The sequence below is a fragment of the Aquila chrysaetos genome, unplaced genomic scaffold, assembly GCF_900496995.4.
Source record: "Aquila chrysaetos chrysaetos unplaced genomic scaffold, bAquChr1.4, whole genome shotgun sequence".
In the NCBI taxonomy this organism is placed as follows: domain Eukaryota; kingdom Metazoa; phylum Chordata; class Aves; order Accipitriformes; family Accipitridae; genus Aquila; species Aquila chrysaetos.
In genome coordinates, this window is record NW_024470435.1 from 17601 (window position 1) to 29901 (window position 12301).

At 60.8% G+C, this 12301-nt stretch overlaps 1 protein-coding gene across 1 annotated transcript; it reads right to left on the minus strand.

Moving 5' to 3' along the window:
• Positions 1–484: 484 nt before the first annotated feature.
• LOC115338562 (coiled-coil domain-containing protein 81-like) lies at positions 485–10000 on the minus strand. The gene is made up of 13 exons (XM_030007183.2): positions 7717–10000; positions 6914–6975; positions 6307–6460; positions 5797–6053; positions 5323–5408; positions 4821–4909; positions 4612–4735; positions 4094–4217; positions 3519–3647; positions 3065–3210; positions 2651–2776; positions 1991–2099; positions 485–663 (listed from the first exon to the last, which is right to left on the minus strand). The coding sequence occupies exons 1-12, from the start codon at positions 7793–7795 to the stop codon at positions 2033–2035; spliced, it is 1443 nt and encodes a 480-aa protein (XP_029863043.1). The 5' UTR covers positions 7796–10000; the 3' UTR covers positions 485–663; positions 1991–2032.
• Between the last annotated feature and the right edge of the window lie 2301 nt (positions 10001–12301).

Below are 12301 nucleotides of genomic sequence, written 5' to 3' on the forward strand. Positions count from 1 at the left end.
ATCCCCCGTCCATCCAGCGCTGCAATAAAGAACGCCTGCTTTCTAAAACGCCAAAATTGAGCCTCTAGAGAGTTTCTGAAGTGCCGACTTAACGGTAGCAGTGTCAGTTAATCCCAGGAGCCACAGGCCCTGTACCTGCTGCCATCGCCTCCTCTCCATCAACTGTTTTCCAGTCTCTTCCACCTCAGCCCAGCTCAGATACTCAGGGCTGACTGGGGGCTGGCGACCCTCGGGGCAGCCGCAGGAACCGCTCCCACCTTGGTTGTGGGGTTGTCCCTGGGGCTGAGCACTCGGGCCCAGGGCTGGCGACCACGGAAGAGCCCGTGGGCCGTGAGGAATCCAGGTCCCCCCCAGACCCCTCCGCGCTGGGGGGAGATACCTGCCCCTGCGCCTGGTCCTGGTCTTATCCCTATCCCTATCCCTATCCCTATCCCTATCCCCCTCCTCGCCCCGGCTGCCCCCAGCCCATCTCTCCTCCATTTCTCCTCAGGCTGCTCAGCCTCCCGCCCCCTCTATCTGGGACTGACAGGCCGCCTCCGGCTCCGCTGATTGGCTCAGCCGTGGCCAATGGCGCAGCTGTTGCCAGGCCGGCAGGGGCAGCCGAGGCCTCTCCTCACAGAGCTGCCCCCCGCCGCTGGCGAAGATGGACGGATGGATCCACGGAGTGATGCCCGTGACTTTTGCTGGGAATGCTGTCCCGGAGCCCGGCCACAGCTAGGGCCGTGCCTTCCCCACCCCGCTCTCCCCCGCCGTGTGAGGTCTCCTTGTTGCCACCAGCTGGTTCCCAAGGCTGGGCCCGGCCCGCTCTCCTGGAAGCCAGGGCTGCGGCCTTGGCTTTTCGCCCTGCTCCCTCCCCTCGGCATCCTCAGCTCCACCACCTCAGGGTCACCGCAGCCAAGGCTGCTGCCGACTTTCAAATCCCCAAACAGTTCCTCCTTGTTCACCAGCGCCAGGTCCAGCAGAGCACCTCTCCTTCTGGGTTCCTCCCTCTCCTCTGGGTTCCTCCCTCTCCTCTGGGTTCCTCCCTCAGCAGCACCAGGTCCAGCAGAGCACCTCTCCTTCTGGGTTCCTCCCTCTCCTCTGGGTTCCTCCCTCAGCAGCACCAGGTCCAGCAGAGCACCTCTCCTTCTGGGTTCCTCCCTCTCCTCTGGGTTCCTCCATCACACGCACCTGGTCCAGCAGAGCACCTCTCCTTCTGGGTTCCTCCATCTCCTCTGGGTTCCTCCATCTCCTCTGGGTTCCTCCTTCTCCTTCTGGGTTCCTCCATCACCCGTGCCAGGAACTGCACTCTAGAAGCCTCCTAGATTGCCTGAGCCCTGCTGGACCGTCCTTCCAGCAGGTACCAGGGTGGTTCAGGTCCCCCATGAGGACCAGGGCCTGTGAACGTCAGGCTTCCTTCTTCACTTGTTTGAAGAAGACCTCGGCTACATCTTCCTCCTGAACAGGAGGTCTCTAGCAGAGCCCTGCTAACACGGCAGCCACCTTGGTCTGTCTGCTGACCCTGACCCACAGGCTGGCTCCTGTCCCACCCCAAGCAGGAGGCAAGTCCACCTCCTCGCCTTCCCGGCCGGTCCTTCCCGACGAGCCCGCGTCCCTCCACCGCAGCCCTCCCACGGTGCCATCTACCCACCACACCTCCGTGGTCCCAGCGTGGTCACAGCCCTGTAATCCCACGCAGATTCTGGCCCTGCGAGTGGTTCTCCACGCTGCGTGCGGGAGCGTGCGGGCGCTTCAGGGAAGCACCAGCTGTGCTGGTGTCCCCGGGAAGGGGGTGAGAGCCTCCTCCATCGTGCTGCCTCTGTGTCGGGATGTGCGGGAGAGGGGCTGCACGTGTTCGCGCTGTGGGGTATGCGTGGACTTTACTCCCTCCTGCCCCTACGAGCCCTTCTGGGATCACGCACGGCGGGGTGTAACCCCTTTAGACCATCACCAGGCACAGACCAGTCAGTCCAGCTGGGAACAGCCCCAGAGCCCTTTATTTTGTATTTTTAGGTGGATCTGAGAAGCTGAGAAGCCTCCCAGCCCCTTTTTGCTAACAGCCACTGCTACAGCCGCCGCCTCCGGCACCTTCTCCTCCGCTGCGGTACCAGCATCGCGTGCTAGGGAGGAAGAAAGAAAGCCTGTGACCGTATGGACAGGGAGAAGGCAGAGAAATCCTGCAGGCGTCGCTCAGGCCACCGGTGATGGGATCTGCTTGCGACGAAGCCTCAAGTTGTCTGTGAAGAGGGGGAGGCCCCTGATGCCCGAGGCCATGAGAAGGTCCCAGGTGCAGCTGATGAGCCGGGGGCTGAGTCAAGTGGGGCAGAGACCTTGGGGGTCCCCTACAGGGGTCCCCCTCGGGGCAAGGTGTCTTGGGGCAGGACTCTGCGAGGGAAGGACGTGCGCTCTGGTTTGGAACGGGGAGAGGCAGCCATCGGAGGGACCCCTCTGTCTTCAGCCAGGACCTTCACGTCCCACTTGGAAAGCCAATTCTAGGTGCCCAGGCAGCCCCCTTGGCTGTTCAGGGAGGTCCAGCCCAAAGCCAGCCTCCAGAACCTGCTTCTGTCTCACAGGGGTGTCAGAGAAATGCCCTCTTTCCCCCAGGGCTGCCCTCGGTGGAGGGATGGGCCTCGCAGCCGGGGAAGCACCATCCCTCTTTGGAGATAGTTACCAGGGGAGCTGCCTCTGCTGCTCCAGCTTCCGCCGGTTGTTCTCAGTGACGTGCCTGAAGATGGTCCTCCGTCCTTGATGCGGCTCCAGCCTTCTGAGGACCTGGGCCGCTCGTGGGGAAAGGTGGCTGCAACAGCAGGGAAACGTCATCCCTCAGCCTCTGCCGGAGACCCCGTCTGCCTCTGCCCTCGCACAGCCCCTGCGCCCGCCCGGTGCCGCGTGTACTCAGCCTTTCACCCTGCGGTGAGCTTTGGGTCTTAGCTGCGGGGGTAACCCAGGTCATGCCCGCGTTAGGAGACCTCGGAAGGTGTCCGACGCAACCCCAGGACGCAGGGACGGGGGACCCGGACATCCCTGCGGGGTGCACGGCCGCTCGAGTGCCCCCAGGCTGCGGCCGGAGCCGGCGCACACTTACTCAGGCTGGAGTCTCTCCAGCTGGGCGGCTGCTGCCATCTCCTCTGCTGGGAGAGGGTTTTCAGCCTTCCTCCACCTCCCGCCGACCTCCTTTCTCCTGGGCTGGGCTGGAGGGTGGGGAGCCCAAACGCCTCCAGTGCCGAGCGCCTGCCGAGGAGGAGACGCTCTCAGCAAACCAGACGGCAAACAGAGGTGCCGTTTCCCAGAGGACCTCTCGAAAGGAGCCTGCGGCGGGACCTGGGAGCCGGGAGGCTCAGCACCCGCGTGCCCGTCATCACGGCTGACGGCTGCTTTTGCCCCTCGGGTCCTGCTGCCAATCTCTCCCTCGCGGGGATGAGCGGGCAAACCCCTGCCCTGCGGCTGGGTGTCAGTCCTGCTCCCACCCCCCTGGAGACCTGCCGCCCCGACGCAGAGGGCCGCTGCTGCTCTCAGCGGTGTCAATCGCTGCCCCGTACCTGGGGCGGCTGTCGGTCCTCCCCTGCAGACCAGGCCTCCCACGCCGCCCATTCTGCCTTTGCTTGCTGTCGCCGCTCTTCCCACCGGGTCTTCACTCGCTCCCACTCTGCAGACAGCTGCCAGACCTCCTGGAGGGGACAGAAGCGCAGCAGCAGGCAGGATTAGCCTCAGCTCCCGGCGGGGCTTCCTTCGGGTCTGACCCGTGTTGGTGCCCCTTGCCTCAGCCGGTCGGTCGGCAGCGCTTTGCCCCTAACAGATCAGGGGCCGTGGAGTCACGCCAGGCTCCTCAACTCACGGCAAACGCAGCGGAGTGACCAAAGACCTCCACTGTCAACGACCTAGAAAGGACTTGTACGTTTTCCATAGCCCCTGGCCAGAAGAAAAAGTGTTTCGTGACAACGCGGGGGCAACGGCAGGCGGGAAGGGTGTGCGGCACCTTCCTTTTCCTGAAGAAGGTCTGAAGGAGGTGACGATGAACGCACGCCAAGGGACCCTTTCAGGATGGCTCTCTGCGCAAAGAGGCTTTTGCCGAGTCTCGAACAGCACGGTAGCTACAGCAAGGCAGAGCACGTACCTGCAGCGCTCTCTTGCAGCCTTCAGAAGACGGGAGCGCAGCGGTGGGCCTGGCTGGAGGAGCTGGCTCCTGCCTGCTTGCCTCCTTCGTGCTGGGGGAGCTGCCTGGACATGGTGGGAGCAGACTGCAAAGAGACACCAGGAGGAGTCGGCGTGAGCGTGGGGCAGGTGGGTGCCCCGTGCTCTCCGGCTGGTGTCAAAGCTCCCCAGGCTGGCAGAAGAAGCGGTGGAGGTGGGACCGTTTCCCATGGCAAGGGGGGGCCTTTCCTGAGCCCCATCAGATGGATGGGAGAGGACTGCACCTCAGGTCTACTGTAGGAGCAAGCAAAGGAACGTGGGGTGCACTCAACATCCGCTGCCTTCCCCGCTAAGGGCCCGTGATGGGGCAAACAAGCTCGTAAAAACCGTGGGGCACGTGCCAGGGACCTTCCCGAGTCCCTACAGCCGGAGTCTCCAAAGGGGACGCCTCTCCTACGTGGGCGCAAGGGTGCCTTTCATCCCTTCCCACAGGGGTCTCACCCGGCAGAAGGCTTCTTCTCCGTGTCTTGCTGCCTGGTGCCCGGCCCCTGGTTTGGCAGCGCGGGGAGGGAATACTTCACCCGCCTCTGCAGCAGCTTGTCAGGCACCTGGCTTCCCTCTGTACCTGGGAAAGGAGGAAGCTCTTCAGAGCAGCCCCGTGGGGAGTGCGTTTGAACCGGGCTCTGGACAGCAGGGACCCCTTCCCGTACCTCTTCTGACCCTGTGCTTTTCTGCAACCTTCTTGTGCCAGGTGGAGAAAGCCTTGGACGCCGATCTGCTGATCACCAGGAACTGAAACCTGGAACGCAAATGATGACACAGGCTTGAAGAACGGTGACCTCCTACCCTCTGCAGCTTGCCAGCACTAATCCTCCCGACTGTCGTGCGAGGCGTCGCATCCCTTTTCCTTTGTGGCCCTGCACAGGTTTTATCGGCAATCTCCCCCAACCCAGCCGCCTCACCACGTGCAGCTGGTTCTCTCTGGTGGGAATGACAACAGGCTGGGCGTGAGAAACACGATCGCGATGCCGGGTCACTCCAGGAGAATACACGCATAGTGCCAGCTCAGCATTAGTTAACCAGAAACCAGTCGCTTCACAACTGATCCCTGACTCGATGCCAAACGTCAAGCCCTGACAACGCGTGCTCCTGAGCAGGAGCTGGGAAGCCGCCCGCTCGGCCGGTCAAGGGCTGCAGAGGAAAAGCACTCACCTCGGGAACGCGTGGGCAGGAGCAGCCTGCATCTCCTGGGCGGCGGTCGCTCCACCGGAGACAGCTGCCCCTGGCGTCCACAGCCTCTGCAAAGTGACACAGAGCTGTTAGAAGGTTTCCAAGGCAGTTTCCTCTTGGCTCCCAAAGGAAGCAGACCTGTCTCCCACTCCAAAAGCAAGCCACTTCTCCAAACCTCTCTGCCAAATCCTCCTCCATCAGCGTTAGCCCTTGCTCTGCTCTGGAGAAGCTGCACAGCCAACACTGAGACCGCGCAATAACACCGCTGGGCTTTTTGTAGGGCAAGGACCCAGAAGAAACTTTCTTTGCTAATGGAGAAGTCAGCGGGGGCAAGCACGGCGAAAGGTGTTTGACCGTCCTGCCACGTCCAGGCTGGCCAACGGCGACCGGGTTGCTCACCCTTCATTAGGCTTCCCAAAGACACGGGAGCAGCCCTCAAAACCTCCAGCAACTTACAGTGTGAAGCAGCGCAATCTGGCTGGCCTTGCTCTCCAGCCCTGTGACGCAGTCAGAATAGAACCGCATGCACAGGAGGTCGTCGTTGCAGGACAGAACACCAATGTCCTTGAAGGCGAAGGAGAGGCGCTGCCCGTTCTTCAGTTGGGAAGAGTACAAGAGGATGGTCTCTTGCACGCAGTCCTTCACCACGTGCCGTGGGAAGGAGGTGGCTCGCGACAGCCGCTTGTAGTTCAGCGGCTTGATCTTGACATCGCCTGCGAGGAGGAGGAACGCGGTCACTGTCACAGCAGGCCAAATTTCCACATAAGGTTCATAACAAAATGCCAGAGGGAAGGGCGCTCATAGAAACAGCCCTTGGGGAGCGGTTAGTTTTGGGGGAGCGCAAGCCACCCCCTGACCTTTAGAGGCAGTTCTCTACTGCTCCCAGCCCTTCCCAAAGAGCCGAGAGCACACGTTCCCCGCCCAGACATGGAGGGGGAAAGCGGAGGGTGGCCGCTGCTTCCTCACCGGGGATAACCACTGTGGGGAACGCGAGCTCCTGCGGACATAACACATCAAGCTCCAGTCGGAAGACGGGTCTTCGAACCGCATACACCTCTTCTCTGCCCTGGAATTGCTCTTGGACCATCGCGAAGGTCCCGAGTCCTGCGACCAGGACACCCTGCCCAGGAAAAAGACAAAAAGGCTGATGAGCGAGTACTTCAGAGACGGGAAGAGTGAAAGCTTAGGAAAAGGCCCGTGTTCTCCATTTGTTTTCTTGCCCTCCTCAAAATATTTGCTAACATCCCTTGGCTAGAGAAGATCCCAGGCAATTCCAGCACAGGGAGGGAATACCCCTGGGACTGATTCCCGGGGATTATCCTTGGCGTGGCACCAGCATAATCGCCTGCCTCTCTGCTCGGCCTCTCCGCTCTGACCACAGCGAAGGGTGAAGCCCTATCGTGTGCTGAATGCTTTCTCAGACTAGATCTGGACTTGGTTTCTCTCCTGGTTGACCAAGAAGCAGCTCTGAGCACACGGGGTTGTCTCGGTGTGCCGCCACGATGCTCAGGGAGGGATTGCTTCCCGGGGTCCAGGCCCTCCGGGGCAAAGGGGGACCGAGACGCCAGCCCACCTTGTCCTGCTTCAGCTGTCCCAGGATGTACGCAGACACAGCATCCCAAATAGCCACAACCTCTGGAAAGCAAAGGAAAGAGGTGTCGGGCTCCGGGCCAGCCAGCTGACAGCCTCTCGGCAAGCTCCTCGCCCAGGGGTTGACAGATGCCGGTGTCCGCAAACTGCCCAGACAAACGCGGCCGTGGCTGCGGAGCTGGGCTGTGCCCCACTTTCCGACTGCCAGCCTTACTCTGCTCCCGGGGCGGGGCTGGGGTAGAAAAGGGGATGTGGGAAGGGCTCAGGACCGGGGCTGTGGCCATCTAACCCCCAGAAAGCCTTGGCACCCCAGAGCCCAGGACGTGATCTGCCAGCCTGGTGGCACAAGGGGGTCCCATGGGGAGGACGAGAGGTTCTCCCAAAGGAGACTTTGTTCAAGGGAAAGGGCTGATTTACAGCACAGGCATTTCCAGCCGGCTCGCGAGAGCCCTGTGGGAGCTGTAGCTGTCCCCCCCAGCCCCCGGGACGCAGGAGCCCTTTTCATCCCAGAGCCAGAACCCCACGAGGGGCCAGCTCCCAGGGAAAGCTGGCCCTGGATGGCCCCCCTCCCAAGGGGACGGAGCCATTCCCATGGGAGCCTCGGGGCTCCGGGCAGCACCGGGACCTGGTTGCCACATCGTCCCCCGAGTCCAGTGGGACCCCCAGGCAGGGCTCTCGCAGCAGCCCCCGGCCCCGTCCAGTCACCCCCACAGCCCGGCAGCTGCAGCTTTTTCCAGAGGCCAGTCCCGGTGCGACCCCTCGGGAAGGAATTCCCAAACCCCTTACCCTTGGTGGAGAGCTGCAGGAGCGTGGGGAACAAGCTGCTGAGCTCCAAGCTGATGGCCACGGTGCAGCAGCCCTCCATCGCGCCTGCCGCTTGCCCTCAGCTCAGGGAAAGGGATGCTCTTCGCAGCTCCTCGCCCAAAACTCCTCTCCGACGTGCCCCTGCTCCTCTGCCGGTCACAACGGGTCCCCCCAGCGCAGCCCCGCTGCCTCCCGATCCCGCTCCTGGCTGTGGAGCAGCTCCGAAGGGCAGCAGTGGGGAGCCCCTGAGCAGTGCCCAGCAGCGCCCAAGCCTCGCCGGGAAGTGCCGGCAGCGCTGGGGAGACCTCCCTGGGATGCGGGGCATCCCCCTGTGACATCAGCCCGCATCCTTTGAAGGTGCATTATGACGCCAGCAGGGAGCCGGCGCAGCCGGGGAGAGAGGAGATGGATTTCCCTTCTTGTCCTGGGAAGCAGCCATCCCCGTTCTCTCCGAGTTGCTCCGGTAGAGCTTGCCCTTCCCTGTGCTGGGAATTGTTAGGATGAATAGCCTGGCTTAGCACTAGAAGCTGAAGGAGTTGAAGCCTCAGGCCGCAAGAGCTGAGCGAGAGTCAACTTTCTGATAAAGCTAATGCTGCTGACACAGAACTAGCTGAAACTGGCAGATGCGAGCAGAATGAAGACGACCAAGGAAACGATTCCAAGAGAATGAGGTAACTTCAGAAGAATGCCAGCCCAGTGTGGAATAATTGCTGGAGGTGACTTATTGATATGTCCCCCCGCCTCTCGTAAGGGAAGGTGAACCTCCAGGGTGGAATACAGTGGATATGCAAGGAATCTGTTCCATAATAATTCCCTAAGCAACATGACCTGCAACCTTAGATGTCAGCAACACGAGGGGAGCTTGGTGTGCTGACTCTGAGAAGCAACACGGAGGGCGGAGCAGAGCGGAGACGCCGCGGCCACGCTCTGCGAAATCACCGCAGGGATGGGGAACTGGAACCATAGGAACAAGAACGGAAGGTTCCTGCATTGAATCCACTGAAGCAAGGAGGTGAAACAAGGGGGTTCTGTCAACGCTGTTGTCTTACTTCTGATTTATATCATCAGTGCCCAGTTCTGGAGTACTGACATGGAACTTTGCTCATTATAATCTCATTATAATAGCAAAACACACCTCTGTCCCAAAAGCTACCCGCCTCTAAGGTGCAACCACCCCTCACTGAGCATGCGCTCTGAATTTTCTCTAGCATATACCTTTAAAAGTAAAGCGAGGAGATGTTACACCAAGCATAATAAAGGTAAGTATGACTAGAGTCACTCAAGCTCCACCTAAAAATAAGAAAATAGTACAAAAGGGCTTAAGAGAGGAGGAATGCTGGGGAAGATACCATCATAGACAAGTCGGGAGGACATCGCTGACTTCTGGGAGCAGTCGAGGGGCTGAACGTCTCTTCCCGCCCTACCATAGAGATGCCTACTGGGTGAGATTCGGACCCTCAGTTATACCGAGTGCTTCCCCGGGAAACTCAGAAAGCTCTGTAGAGTTTTTCCATCATTTAGTGTGCTTGTAGTCGACTGCATTATTATTTGCACGTGCTTTGCAGACAGCGTACGTATCACCGGCAATCCAAAAGAACCTGTACTCCTGTTGCTTTAATAAACTGTACTATTCATTAAAATCTAGCCGTGATAGCTCGTTGAACGTGACTAAATGGAAAGGACAGTGCACTATTAGTGCATCTGTAATCGTGATAGTTCAATATATCGAACGTGACCGGACTTAGAGTGCTGAATTGGGCATCACGCAGAATCTAAGCCTGGCCGCCCCCAGCCCCCCTGATATCTGAGGACAAGCTGGAATGCACGGGGGTTTATTTTCTGCCAAACTTCGTTACGCTTTAACGCAACAGTCACCTTGTCACCATCACTGTGTCACAGTCACCGTGTCTGTCACCAGCACCAGCACCGTGTCACCATCTCCGGCACCATGACACCATCGCTGTGTCACCGTCACCATGTCACCGTCACAGTCACCGTGTAACCATCACTGTGTCACTGTCACCGTCACCATCGCTGTGTCACTGTCACCATGTCATCATCACCATCGCTCTGTCACCGTCACCATGTCACCATTGCAACGTCACCATTGCAATGTCACCGACCCCACCATGCGGTACTTGGCCCTCTGGGAATGGGGACACCATCAGTGTCAGTGTGTCACCACCACCACCTCACAGTACCCATCCTGCTGATGGATGGCGGCACTGTCACCGTGCCACCCTCACCGCGTCACTGTCACCATCACCACCCCGCGGGTACTCGCCCTGCTGCCGAGTATGTTCGAGTATGGCTGGGGGCTGGTGGGAGCCCCTAGGCAGGACGTGGCCTGGGGGGTGTCCCTGCTGCAAGGTGGGGGGGAGAGGGGGGGGACATGGGGACAGAGATGGGACGGGGAGACATGGGGGGGCCCTACGGCAAGGCAGGATTTGACCGTCCTCTCTCCAGCGCTGAGGCAGGCATTGGGAAAGCACGGGGCTTGCCCCTGCATCAGCACCTTCATCTCACTCAGAGATGGGGATACAGCACTGACCTTCTGGCACCAGGAATTCTCAGATAGGCGGAACGATCCCCCGTCCATCCAGCGCTGCAATAAAGAACGCCTGCTTTCTAAAACGCCAAAATTGAGCCTCTAGAGAGTTTCTGAAGTGCCGACTTAACGGTAGCAGTGTCAGTTAATCCCAGGAGCCACAGGCCCTGTACCTGCTGCCATCGCCTCCTCTCCATCAACTGTTTTCCAGTCTCTTCCACCTCAGCCCAGCTCAGATACTCAGGGCTGACTGGGGGCTGGCGACCCTCGGGGCAGCCGCGGGAACCGCTCCCACCTTGGTTGTGGGGTTGTCCCTGGGGCTGAGCACTCGGGCCCAGGGCTGGCGACCACGGAAGGGCCCGTGGGCCGTGAGGAATCCAGGTCCCCCCCAGACCCCTCCACGCTGGGGGGAGATACCTGCCCCTGCGCCTGGTCCTGGTCTTATCCCTATCCCTATCCCTATCCCTATCCCTATCCCTATCCCTATCCCTATCCCTATCCCCCTCCTTGCCCCCACTGCCCCCAGCCCATCTCTCCTCCATTTCTCCTCAGGCTGCTCAGCCTCCTGCCCCCTCTATCTGGGACTGACAGGCCGCCTCCGGCTCCGCTGATTGGCTCAGCCGTGGCCAATGGCGCAGCTGTTGCCAGGCCGGCAGGGGCAGCCGAGGCCTCTCCTCACAGAGCTGCCCCCCGCCGCTGGCGAAGATGGACGGATGGATCCACGGAGTGATGCCCGCGACTTTTTCTGGGAATGCTGTCCCGGAGCCCGGCCACAACTAGGGCCGTGCCTTCCCCACCCCGCTCTCCCCCGCCGTGTTAGGTCTCCTTGTTGCCACCAGCTGGTTCCCAAGGCTGGGCCCGGCCCGCTCTCCTGGAAGCCAGGGCTGCGGCCTTGGCTTTTCGCCCTGCTCCCTCCCCTCGGCATCCTCAGCTCCACCACCTCAGGGTCACCGCAGCCAAGGCTGCTGCCGACTTTCAAATCCCCAAACAGTTCCTCCTTGTTCACCAGCGCCAGGTCCAGCAGAGCACCTCTCCTTCTGGGTTCCTCCATCAGCAGCACCTGGTCCAGCAGAGCACCTCTCCTTCTGGGTTCCTCCCTCTCCTCTGGGTTCCTCCCTCAGCAGCACCAGGTCCAGCAGAGCACCTCTCCTTCTGGGTTCCTCCCTCTCCTCTGGGTTCCTCCCTCAGCAGCACCAGGTCCAGCAGAGCACCTCTCCTTCTGGGTTCCTCCCTCTCCTCTGGGTTCCTCCCTCTCCTCTGGGTTCCTCCAGCACCCGCACCTGGTCCAGCAGAGCACCTCTCCTTCTGGGTTCCTCCTTCTCCTTCTTGGTTCCTCCATCACCCGTGCCAGGAACTGCACTCTAGAAGCCTCCTAGATTGCCTGAGCCCTGCTGGACCGTCCTTCCAGCAGGTACCAGGGTGGTTCAGGTCCCCCATGAGGACCAGGGCCTGTGAACGTCAGGCTTCCTTCTTCACTTGTTTGAAGAAGACCTCGGCTACATCTTCCTCCTGAACAGGAGGTCTCTAGCAGAGCCCTGCTAACACGGCAGCCACCTTGGTCTGTCTGCTGACCCTGACCCACAGGCTGGCTCCTGTCCCACCCCAAGCAGGAGGCAAGTCCACTCCTCGCCTTCCCGGCCGGTCCTTCCCGACGAGCCCGCGTCCCTCCACCGCAGCCCTCCCACGGTGCCATCTACCCACCACACCTCCGTGGTCCCAGCGTGGTCACAGCCCTGTAATCCCACGCAGATTCTGGCCCTGCGAGTGGTTCTCCACGCTGCGTGCGGGAGCGTGCAGGCGCTTCAGGGAAGCACCAGCTGTGCTGGTGTCCCCGGGAAGGGGGCGAGAGCCTCCTCCATCGTGCTGCCTCTGTGTCGGGATGTGCGGGAGAGGGGCTGCACGTGTTCGCGCTGTGGGGTATGCGTGGACTTTACTCCCTCCTGCCCCTACGAGCCCTTCTGGGATCACGCACGGCGGGGTGTAACCCCTTTAGACCATCACCAGGCACAGACCAGTCAG

What these genes read in the sequence shown, in the direction of transcription:
- LOC115338562 (XM_030007183.2), bottom strand. Translation starts at nt 7,795, where the DNA reads ATGGAGGGCTGCTGCACCGTGGCCATCAGCTTGGAGCTCAGCAGCTTG. An exon ending in CCTGCAGCTCTCCACCAAGG is followed by an intron (nt 6,976 to 7,716) that starts GTAAGGGGTTTG and finishes TTTGCTTTCCAG; the next exon opens with AGGTTGTGGCTATTTGGGAT. An exon ending in AGATTGCGCTGCTTCACACT is followed by an intron (nt 5,409 to 5,796) that starts GTAAGTTGCTGG and finishes GTCACTTTGCAG; the next exon opens with AGGCTGTGGACGCCAGGGGC.